The sequence below is a fragment of the Mycteria americana genome, chromosome 5 (genome assembly GCF_035582795.1).
Source record: "Mycteria americana isolate JAX WOST 10 ecotype Jacksonville Zoo and Gardens chromosome 5, USCA_MyAme_1.0, whole genome shotgun sequence".
Taxonomy (NCBI): domain Eukaryota; kingdom Metazoa; phylum Chordata; class Aves; order Ciconiiformes; family Ciconiidae; genus Mycteria; species Mycteria americana.
This window is the reverse complement of record NC_134369.1, coordinates 59,993,647-60,005,879: the sequence shown is the minus strand read 5'-3', so window position 1 is coordinate 60,005,879 and position 12,233 is coordinate 59,993,647. Positions and strand designations below refer to the sequence as shown.

At 43.6% G+C, this 12,233-nt stretch overlaps 1 protein-coding gene across 1 annotated transcript in view; it reads left to right on the top strand.

The window, feature by feature from the left end:
• The window catches only part of CCDC85C (coiled-coil domain containing 85C), a 115,100-nt gene that overhangs the window by 69,307 nt on the left and 33,560 nt on the right, over positions 1–12,233 (top strand). The window contains exon 2 of the mRNA XM_075503565.1: positions 1,557–1,633. Coding sequence (XP_075359680.1) covers positions 1,557–1,633 — 77 coding nt within the window. The remainder of the gene's footprint in view (positions 1–1,556; positions 1,634–12,233) is intronic.

Below are 12,233 nucleotides of genomic sequence, written 5' to 3'. Positions count from 1 at the left end.
ATCCATCCTGCTGTTCCTTTATGTGCGGTTTGGCACTTGTCTGTGGCAGTACTTTTTCAAGCATATTCCAATTTTTCTCTTGAATGGTCAAAGCACTCTCAGTGATTAGCTGTAGCTTGCATGCTAGCTCTTCTGCTAAACTGCCCCCAGAGTGGCCAAGAAATGGCATTCAGGCTTGTGCCGAGTGCATTTGGCAGCTACTGGCAAAGGCAAAGATAAGCTGTTTATAGCACAGAGCCAGCCTAAACCTTACATGTGTGCATGGGCGTCTGTTTGTGTGCGCGGAGAGGCAGCCAGTGGTGCCTGCTAACCATGGTACCAGGGGCTGATCCTGAAAGGTGCTGGCAGTTGCCGATGTGCACTGGCATCGGCACGGTTGCGTGAACGCCTGGTTCCTCGCCGATTCACGCTCGGCGAAAAGTCCTGTGGTTGAATAGTGGCTTTTGCAGTCATGCAAAATGAGATGATGTAAAATATAATTCCATTTCACATTTGTGTGGAAAGTGTTCGAGTTCTTTCATATGCTTAAGCTGCAAAACTCTCTCCCTCTTTTCCTCCTGCTGTAACAGCTCACAGCCTCTGCTACCATAATTACAAGTGGAGGAGAAATTTTGCAAACATCCAGATGGGTGGAAGGAACTATTGCAAACTGCTAAGCTATAATGAAAATGGATAAAAGGTTTTCCCAGGTTCCTTTATTTTCTTCCCTGTGAAATTTGCAAATGTGTTGCTTCAAAGCATGTCTCAAAACAAAACCCAGATGTTTTGGAGAGCAGTAAGCCACCCACAGAGCTCTCCAGCAAGTTATCTTCTATGCCAGGTCACCCTATCTGGTGTTGCTGTCTTACTGCAACGGTAAACTGGCCATTACATTCCTTCAGGTTAAATATTACCATTTTATGTGAGGTTATTCTGTATTTTATTGTCCTAGTATTTTTTCAGTTTAGTGTCACGTGCTTCCACTAGAAAAAACAGATGTCCCAGGTAGGTGCTTGCTATATACGTCAGGCTGTGTGCATGCAGCTCTCTGGTCTTGCTGTATACATTTCTTCCCCTTTTACAGCACTGGGAGTTGTGGCAGTGACCTCCTTGTAGAGCTGAGCCAGCAGCTTATTTTTGTGGGTTTTTCAGTTGTTTTTGAAAGAAAAAAGGCACGTGTGTGGAGGGGTTGTTTATTCAAACCTAAAAGGAAACATCTTGTTCTGTTGTTGCGTATTTTGGTGTATTTTAGATGAATGAGAATGGCTTTCAAAGCTAGGAAATTACTTTTTTAAAGTTATGAAACACAATATTTCCACTTCTTTCCTTCTGTACCCCCCACTCCCCAAACTGGTGGCACTGATATGGATTCACAAAAGATATTGCTGTTGCTGAATCTCAGCTTTTTAGTGAAAAAAGCTTTTGGCAGAATCCCCTTCTCACCCTATACGCTTGGGGTTTTATTCATTAGGTTTTTCCCAAACTTGCCTTCCACAGAGGGGGAAAACATACCGCTGTCTGACAGTATGCGCCTGTCACACAAGAAGCTGAAATGTATTTTTTCTCTTTTCCTAAAGATTCGTCTTCCAACTATATCAGGCAACTTGAAACAAAAGTGAAACTGCTGGAGGATGACAACAAGCTTCTTTCCCAGGTAGGTTTTTTAATTGCCTAATAGATATTAGTGTGGCTCGGTTCTCCTGTTCCCGTGTAGTTGTGTCTAACTGCCCACTTGAATGCCCAAGGGCTTTCGGTGGATGTCCTACCAGGGGAAGAGCATAATGGTCTTCTCATATCAACCCCCCACTGATAGAATTGGGTCTCCTTTTGTTAAAAAGGAAAAAAAAGAGAGGAAAAGAAAGTATACTCTCCGTTAGTGTCTGTGTGTGTTTCGGAGAGGCGTTAACGCCTCCCTGCAGAACACCTTGATCCACTGCTGCTCTCAGGGATGCTGCGAGGGTCTGGCGCTGCCTGTGCCCTTGCTGTAGGATTTTGTCTTGCTTGCCCATTTACATTGACTTTTATCTTGTTGAAAGAGGAAGCTGTAGTCAAAGGACAGCCTTGGGAATAGTTTTGTGCAGCTTTTATTCGAGATCTTGCTTAAAACCAAACAGACCTCTTTAAAACTGGCACTTTTTGCTTGCATCTGCCCTTCAAAGTCTACTCCACATGCCACTGGGCTTTTGATCACTTCTGGTGCTTACCTATCTGTATATAGGAATGTCAAGCAGCGGGAAGAAAACAGTCATTCTGTCTGATATGTCCCCTGGATCCCCCATAAAACACAGCACTTGCTATAAACAGGGGCAGCTTTGCTGAAATCCGTGAAACACTGTCTATTTAAACCATCGGAAGAGTTACCCTTTTTCTATTGTTCTTTGCATTCTTTCACTGTTGGACTGTTCCACCTCCCTGGCATTTTAAAGGTTTTTTCCGATACTTTGCTTCTTCAAGCACTGAGTTTCACAGTCATTTTGTTCCAGATTCTTTCCAATTATAAGGACTGGAAGTAAAAAAACCCTCCTAATTATTAAAAAAAAAATAGATACCTTTTTGCCAGTTTATGTTGTGCTGTTCTTTGCATTTCTCCAAGTCTGAAAATAGACTACTCAGGCTCACATGTTTCTAAAACATTCCTGTTTAAAAAAAAAAAAAAAATTGAAAAGAAGGCTCTATGCTTACTGAAATTTCAATAAAATAATTTTGTCAGACCTGATTTTTGTGGAAATACACATTTCGACCTGACTATGAGCTTTTTTTAAAGATTACCCCAAATTTCCAGTGTACTCATTGGCATTGCTAGCCATGAAACGCAACTCACAGGGCACCGAAGGGTTAAGACCCCAAAAGGGTGCTCAACTCAACAGCTACCGAGTGGCTTCATGTATTAATCAATTGCTAATTTAATTTTAACTCCCTCTGTCTTTCTCCCAACCCGTGAGTGAGTTGGAGGCGGTCGAAACCCCATTTAATTTGAGCTATTGATAAGCAGACGGGCTGTGCGTGGGCAGTCGGGTCGGGAACGGGCTCGATGTGCCCTTGGCCTGGCTTTGTCCTGCCGCAGCCGAGCACGTTACTCCGTCGGATCTGCCTTACGAGGTCAAAAAAAAGTGGTTGTTAATTGATGGGTGGTAAATTAATAGGGGCTGAACAGCTGCCTGGGCTTACTGCATCGGGAGGATGAAGCCCGGTTAGTCTCGGGCTGCGTGAGCCTGAAGCAGCCCCACGCATCAGCCCTTCCCCTTCGTGCTGTCCTGGGTGGGAAGGCTGTGCCTTTTCCTCCCCGCGCACAACTGCCCTCGGGTGTCCTCACCTTTCAGGCCGTGTCACTACAAACGTTTGACTCCAGGAGGGAGGGAAATGATCCTAAAACAGCTCTGTGCTCTGGAGAGGGCCAGCCACCTCCCCGGCAGCAGCAGCCACCAACACCAGCCTGGCTCTGACATTCTGTGCAGCCCCTGTGACCTCAAAACAGACCAGGATCCAACTCGTTTCAGATCGCACGCAGGAAATACCTCTTTTTTATGGTAGCACTGAGACGGCTCTCCTTAGGGCAACAGGAGGAGTGTTGAAGCTGCCACGGTCTGGGTGAACTCCCTGGTAACACTAAGCTGCATTGCTTCCAAAGCCGTGATGCTACAAACCTAGATCTCCTTTAATGAGAAAGATGGGGAAAATCTGTATAGATACAAACTCACATGCGTATGTACACATTGCTCCCAGCACTTTCCCGGAAAAGTATAATCCGCTTACTCTATTCTTTCTCGCTTCATCTGATTGGCAAGTGTTTAGCTGTTACCATGCGGATCTTGGGATAAGACTCTAGTCAAAAAGGATCCTGGCAAACTTTCCTCCTATTTTTAAAGTTTCCAGGTGAGCCTGGCCGTTTGAACTCTGCAATGCCAAACTGGCTTGTCAACACCAAAGTTACATTTTAACTCAGCTTGACTTTCTCCCTGGGAGTATTGACATTGCAATAATATTTGCGGTCTGGTGTCAAGAAGTTCTATCACCAGCATGCTGAGGAGTGATGAAACCTGACGTCCGAAGTAACAAACAGTGCTTGTGCATTAAGGGATTAACAAATCAGTGGTGGTTATGGAAGTCTTCCTGGCTTCTCTCCAAGTGCTAAACAGAGAGCTGAAATAGTGCTTCATCCAGAGAAACCCGAGAAGGCCGGCACTGCAAATGATATTGCAAGCTTTACGGGAGGATTTGTATTACAGGGGCCGGTGACACAAGGCCCCTTTGCTAGCTGGTGCATCCTGAGCGAGATTTGTTGCTTTATCTTCTTCGGCATGAAGCTATGCTGAGAGGTCGTGTCTTTGTACCACCTTCAGGCATGGAATTAAGTTGGCGCAGGGGTCCCCAGCCTGTGCTTTTTCTCCTGCTTCCCGACATCTCCTTTCTCCCTAAGGACTTTGGAAGAAAATCGGCATGGGAGAGGCGAGAGCTCTCCAGCCCGTGCCGAGGCGGCCGCTCTGCGCTGTACGTGTTACCTGCGGTGCAGGTGTGCTGGGATTCACTCTCCTCTTTTTCTGGTAACTCATTTGAACAGATTAATGGGGAGAGCTTTTCCTCCCCTTGGGAGATCAACAAGTACCATCTCACGAGCCACACTTTGCAGTGGGAGGAAAGTAAATGGAGAAGTGGATGTTATTTATGATAGCCTTATATGGATTTTTTTTGTTTTGACTTCTTTTGCTTTCTAGGGAAGGAGATGATGTGTATTTCCAGTTGGGAAACGAGCTGCTTCTGACATTGCCAACCCATCAGTAATCATTGCTCTCCCCATTCTCCTTTCTCTGAGGAGAAACAACTCTGGTTTTATACCTTTCTTTGACTCAGGTTTACACTGTAATGTTTTGCTGGCATGGCCATGTTAACTAGAAAGTAATGCTCTTGGATGGCATCGCTGTGCTGGCAAAACCCCTGGCAGCAATTCGGACAACACACAGCTTTTGTTGCCCTGGTTTATATAGGTTGGGGAGATGCTGTAGCGAATGCCGCTACCGGAAAAGGCCCCTTGATGCCTGCTCACCGGTGCTGGTGGGCGTCTGTGGTGTAGCTATGGTGGCAAAGACCCCGCAGAGCAGGTGGGCACCTCAGTGTCCTGGGGTTGACAGTGTCAGCCTTTCTCACCAGTGTAGCTGGTTTCTGGAAGTTTTAGTCAAGGTATAAAGAAGATGAACGTAAGCTCTGAGGAATGTTGGGTGTTGGCTTTGGAGAGCTTCACTGGCATCACTTTTATAGTCTCAGATTCTCTAGGGAAGAAGTGCACTAAGTTCTGCTGTGTGCGTGCAATTAATCTATGCAACATCATGTGGGAGAAGTCCTGTTTTTCCTCTGTGTCATTGTGGGGAGTGCCCAGGAGAGCTGGTGTTAACTTCTCTTTCGTGGTGTCTGGTTGACTAGATGAGGGTACTTCCCATATTACTAAGGTATAACTCCTGAGATGGGAGACCACATTTGCTTTCCGTTCCTCTGAGCTGAAAGTGTCCAAGCAGAAAATAGACCCCTTAAGCCACCTCACACTGCCCCTTAATCTAAAAATGAGTTTGTAATTACACCCTTTCCCCTCAAGATTAGAGAAGACCTTGTTTATGAGCTTCAGGAGCTCCAAAGGTCAGTTCTGGTTAGTTTTATAACTAATGCATACATTTTGGAGATAATAACAGTGACAAACTTCTGGCCATTCTTTTACATTATTTTGCATTTTCAGCTCATTCTGTACAATGGCAAGGATTGGACACTTTTAACTAAAACATTTAAAAAGTTTATAGGCTTTGTGGACTCATCACCCTGTTCTCTCTCTTCATAACTAAGTCCTGTGCACCATGGGCTGACTGTTGAGACTTCTTTTGGTTTATAGTCTCTGCTCAGCTGTGTCTGGCTTTTCCCTTCAGAACAGGAATGCCAGAGGCATTTTCCTATTCAAAGATGCCCAGGGCACGTTGCACACCTTTGTTTCAAAAAGCCCAGCTTTGAACAGAGCAGGTGTATTGGGCAGGTGAGACTCTGAGTAACTGGACGTTTGACAACGAGGTCCTGGTGCATCTTTCAGGGAAAATTTCAGGTCCCCCGGTGCAGAGCAGAAATACAAAAAATTCTCCTCTAGGGACTCAAGAACCCTTGGGATTTACGAGGAACATCAGGGTATTTAATTAAAATTGCCAAATAGATTTCAGTATTACCAGCACTTCGCAGCATTTCCGTATCTGCCTGCTAGCTGATTGGGATTTAGAGTATCTTTGGAAGATCTTTAGAGCATCCCTGGAAAGTCTCGAAAACTGTGCTTAGTCTTCTTTTTAAGAAACTGCATGCTTAGCCTGAATTAAAAGAAGGCTGCAGCTGTACAGATAGTAAAATGATAGTAAATAATGCCTGTAAACACTGCTATTAAAACAAAGCTGAGGTTTTTGAGCCAGGAGCTTCCATGGTAAGAGCATCTACAGGCAGCCTCAATTCTTCTTAGGCAAATGTGAACTTGGCACGAACATGCAGGCAGTTTCTAGCATATTGTTCTGAAAATGAGGGGGAAGAAACTGGACCGCAGGTCTGAAGAGAGGCTGAGAATCATTAGTACTGCAAAGAACGAAGATGGAAATGCCGTTCAGCAGAGAGCTCGATCTCTTCCTGAAGAGCAGAGGACGGAGGAGAAGAAGAAATTGCCCACAACGTGCTGGCTGGCTCCAGGAGAGTCGGAGTGCAATTTCCTCTGTTGTTTTATTATCAGTCGCTTTTGTGCCAAGTCTGCCATTAACAGTTCCTGCTTGTGGCGTTGCCTCTTGGCACTCAGAGTTGCTGTAGGGTCTTAACGTTTGGGCCTCTCCTTGACTTGCGGCTCCGGAGTTTTGTTGTGAGGCTGTGGCTTGCACCAGGAGCGTTGCACATGCTCACCACGAGCGGAACAAAATTACAAACCCTTCTTATTTCCCCAAAGCCTACCTACTGTTTGTGTGTGAGCAGGATAAGTATAATTGCTTTAATTTAAGGTCTCACAAGGGAAATTGGATTTTTTTTGTAACAGAGAGCAATTCAGACATGAAAGCTTTCCAGTGCATTTGGTCTCCATTTAAATTCAGAATACTGAAGAGGACATGCCCTAGGTTACTATATTACCAGTTTTATGCTCTGTTTAAATGTTTAGCTGCATATTAATTTTAACTAATCAAAAAGGAGATGCATATTTGGAGCCTCATCCAAATATTCCTTTCAAGTCAATGGTGAGACTTTCTACAGGACTCCACGCATTTTGGAGTACAGCTCACGCAGAACTGGATTTTCATAAGACCTTCTCTCATGAGACCTTTCATGAGACCTTTCATGAGATCACTCTCCAAACTTTGATTTAGGCCTCTAATTGCATTGCATTGCATAAATGCAAAAGATGTTAACAGAATCCCCCAAATGTAGCTTCCTTAGCTGCGGCAGCAGAAGCTTCAAGAAAACATAGCATGCAAAACCAATCCATGTCCAAGTGTGTTACATTTCACCTCCTTCTTTTATGAATTAAAATGACAAGACTGATCTGACCAATTTGCTATCAAATAAGTGGACTTGAGATGTAAGTAAACAATATGTATTTATTGAACAAAATGTTCCCCCCCTTCTCCCCTCCAAAAAAAAAAAAAGAGATGTACCATTTTATAAGAGCAGTTCAAAGATGTCTCAGACTTGCATCCAAAATACTTTCAAGCCTTTTAAGACAATGGAGTTCCTTCTGTTGACTTTGGACATAAGGGTCTTGGGCTGCTACCTACCAAAATAAATATTCTCTTGGTATTCACCTCCCATTCATGGGTACGAGCATGTCTAAAGAGCAGGATCAATGACAGAAATGAGCTTTTGCAACTCGTAATAAAAGCTGGATGGTGTACTGTGTGTTCTAGGGGTTGTCACCTGCGGAATCAAAGGTTTTTATGAGAATGTCACCTGGCATATATAAATAGAGTTCCCCAAAAACCTAGGAAATATAATTCAAGAAGTTCTGAATCCAGAAGTCGAATAACAGATAGACAGAAACATACAGTGTTTATCGAATCTTAGGAATTTGAGACAATCATATAATTTCTTGCAACTTAACTCAAAATTTTCGAAGGACTGGAGCTGAATTTCTGCGTGAGAGCGTGAGCGTGAGAGATGCACACACGCAGGGCTCTGCCATGCCGCATTTGTTTCTGTTGTGGGTAAGCAAGAACATTGGGTTTAATGAGGCTCAGTTTAACCTCCAGCTGTGAAATGCAGGATTAGTCATATCCTGTGCTTAACCAGCTTTGTAATAATTTCACTAGATTCCACTTTTTTCTGTATATGAGGACAGGGTCAGGGAAAAAGCTCTTAACTGCAGTTAGATCAGGCTATGATGAAGCAGCATTTTGTGTCTGTAACATGTAGAGAGGTTCAAAGTACCCAGATTCTCAGTGATCGGTCCATCTGAGAAGGACTGAAAAACGTTTCGAGAGGAAACTAAGCAATAGCTGCAGAGGCTTAAAACCAGATTTTTGCAATAAGTTCAATGCCAAATTCAAGACCACCTCAAGAAAAATTCAGTGTCTGATATCTGAAAACAGTTTGGGGAAGTATGGGAAGGATGTTAATCGTTCATTGCTTTTGAAAAAAAAAGAGGCTTTACCCAAAACCATGTTTGTGACAAAATTTTCACATTTGTTTTGCTTTTCATGAAGCCAGAAATGCAAATCTAAATCTTTATAGGAGACTTTTAAAGAATATTCAAACTATCTCATAAAAATTGAGACTGGCTGTAACTGATTCTTCCTTGACTATTCGAGTCCTGGTTCAGCAGCGAGCTTTGAATATCTGGGTGGTCCTCCAGAAGAGAGGGGCTTGAGTGGCCATGCTGCCCTAAGTGCTGTTCAAAAGAAGAGAGAGAAGGCCAGCAGAGCCCTCCACCAGCTTGGTCCCAGCATTAGTGAAAGCCTGCAAGGGACCTTTTCTGATTTATGAGAAGGGGATTCAGGTCTTGGCCTTCGTCATTCCCAGCTCCCTCGTTTTGTGGGATGTGGGGAGTGCCTGGAAGGCAGCCCCAGCGTTGTTGCTGTGGCCGAGCTTTTGGGAGGAGGTGCGGTGGTTCCCTTTGGCCTTGTTGCGTGGAGTGCAGTTGACAGAAGAAAATGAGACGTGACTCCAGGGGGTGGTCCAGTGAATTTGTTCGTGTGCTTAATACTACACCCACATCTACATCTACTTGCCTGGCGGAGCTGGGGCAGCATTCCTTAGCTTCTCCATTGACATCCCTAATGAAGAGACTGATTTTGGTGCTAATGAGCCATGGATGGGCTCCATTAGTCTGAGACTCCTAAACTCATTGCACACAAGCCACAGACCAGACACAGGCTACACAAATGTCAATGGTTATAGCTCCATTTGGCTTTGTTAACTATTGATCTGCATTTCTATTTGGGTTATAGGCTGTGGTGCTTGAATCTCGGCTGTGCCAGCCCATATTCTCTCTTGAGCAAAGCCTGCCAGTTGTGTGATTATAATTACATACTGCAATTTGGTTTGAGCTGATTATCTGAGTCTCCCATGAGTTACGGGGTTGATCTTTCTCTGCTGATCTAAAACAAGAAGAAAAAAATACAGACACTCTTGAATACTAACAGTGTACTAAAGTTCCCTACCTCAGTTGCTACAGAGGATAGAGAGGTTTGAAACTTGCACTGCTTTTATTGCCTGTACCCCACTGAGATACTAATAAAAATATTTTTCCAAGAGTGGTTTTACATGGCAAAATCTGCTAAGCCGCTTACTGACTGTCTCCTGCTATTTATTAAGCCTTTCCCAAAGTGTTAGCTCCCCTGACAATAGAGAATTCCAGTTGTCACCATTGCAACCAGATGAAATCTGCTGCTTTGCCCCTCCAGCTTGTATGAATGCAGCTCATGATATGAGGGGAAAGTCACAGCATAGGCAGAAGTGGGGATGCTCGTTCCTGCGTTGTGTTTGCGAATGGCTGAGATCCAGCCATGGCACAACGTCCAAATGCATCCTTACAGCTCCCTGTGCTGCTGCTGTACAAGGGCTGTGCACCTCGTTCTCAGCGTCGTACCATTTCCAATTCCACATGAACAACTGAAAATGGCTTTACTGATGAAACTGGCTGAGGTTGGACTCGTGACCTGCTGGCTGAATACTGGAGAGGCAATTGGGAGAGTAGGTGTCTTGGCAGGCCATCGTCCTCTAAAGCCTTTGTCGCCAGTCTAAGGAATGATCCCTGGATGCACTGTGTGTATAACAGTGATATGAACCAGTGTAAAGGAATTTAATCTCTCCTGTTACAGAAAGCTCCTATTATTACATGACATGGAAGATGTTAAATAGTTTTAATCTCATCCCTTAATTTTTTTTCTTATTTGCAGAGTTCTTTCAAAATCAAATACGCTGATTTTTTATTGCACTCTCATGTGTGTAATTTCCTGCTTGCCTGATAAATGCTGTTGAAGCTAATGGGACTCTTCACATACACTTAAAGTCATATATGTGCTTTGCTGAGCTTATTTTTGCTTGAATATGTCTTGTAGTGATAACTGCAATTACTGAACCTTAATTCAATTATTTGCTAGCTTCACACAGTGAAATTGCCCATCCCTCAACTTCCTGGTGCATGAGACCCTAAAACGCGGATTAATGAGATAAGGAGGAAATCTTTGTGCAAGGTCGTGTGGTAGGGGATGTTCGCTGGGGCACGAGGCTGCCTGAAAGGGCTGCTCGCCTGTGGAGCTGAGGTCACGAGAAACCGGGGCCATTGCCCTGGTGCCCGCGCGGGAGCTGCGCAAGGCAGGCGCTTTGCAGCGTCTCCTTCACGTTATTTGAGATGTGTTTCTGCTTTGCTTTACCTCAGCAAAACATCGCTGCTCTGCTGGACTTACTAAGGATACCTTGGGCCAGGTTGTTCTTACAGAGTGGTGTGTTCTGATTGATAGTGCCGTTGAACTCCATGGGTGTGGTAAAATATCTGTAGCTGTGAATAAGAGTAAGGTGATCAACTGTTTGTGGGGTCACCATGCTCTAAATTGGGATAGTAAGATGTTAATGTTTGTGCAGATAATAATGGGTTCTGCGAGACTTCATTCGTTAATACGGGAAAAGGGGTTTGAGTTCAAATAATAATATTATCTTGTTAAGTGCTGCATCTAAGACCAGCTTATTTTGGTCATCTGTGGTAAAGATGGAGTTTTTTCCAAGATGATAAAAATACCTTTTTTCTGTTAAGTTTCCAAATGTCTAATGTTATTCTGTTCCCTTCTAGCTGGCTGACTGCAACAGCTTGCCATGAAATTTCAGTAAGGTAGAGAGAGCTAATGCATCCACAAACAGCTTCTTGGATCTGGGGGCTGCCTTTTAATATTGCTCCTGGTTGTTTGGGGCTCTGATGGCTTGTTCTTTCACATGCTAATGTTGGTGATTTCCATTTTTTAATCGTCTGAATGTATTAAATATGCCCCTAATTATTTTTTATTTCCCTCCTATACTTGTGCAAAAGACATTGGTTAGTAACATCTGAGTTTTGACCAACTTCAAATCAAAGCCATTTACCTACCTGAAGAGAAGTTGGTACCTTTAGCTAAATTTCTGCAGGAAATAACAGGAAAAGATTTTGAGCTAAACCTTCCATTTAATTACCCAGTTGCAAACAATGGGTTGTTGAGTGTCAAAATTGAGGCAGTTTTAATTACTGGAACAATTATGGTTTAGAAAATTGTTGCTGGTAGGTTTAAGAGTTTTTATTACAGTGACAGGCAAGAATTCAGGTAATGGGCAGTGCAAGAGTCCATAAAGATGAAGGCAGCCTGACCCAGTGGACTGAAATAAAACCTTCCTCCTTTTTCTCTTCACGAATATATATAATCAAAAGCCAAGGTCTCAGCAGAGTTTTCCATCTAACATCCGAGATTTATGGAGTAAAACTAGAATATGAAGTAAGAATGACATTTTTTTCATATAGACTTTTTTTCATATAGAGAATTACCCAAATCATAAGCCCGAATCCTCATGGGCTTACATGGTCAGGATGGGATGCCCTTGCCCCATTGCTAAGGACCACGTTCACCCTGATATTTAAATGACAGCTAAAGGAAATCCTGTGCTTTGTAAAAGGGTGGAGTAGCCACTAAAAAATGGAAATTGCTTGTCTCTCTGAGGGCTGGGTCATGGTGTGGATATTAATTTGTCCAAAGAAAATCTTCTGAACTGGTAGTAATAAGGGTATCTTCTATTGCCAATATTGAGTT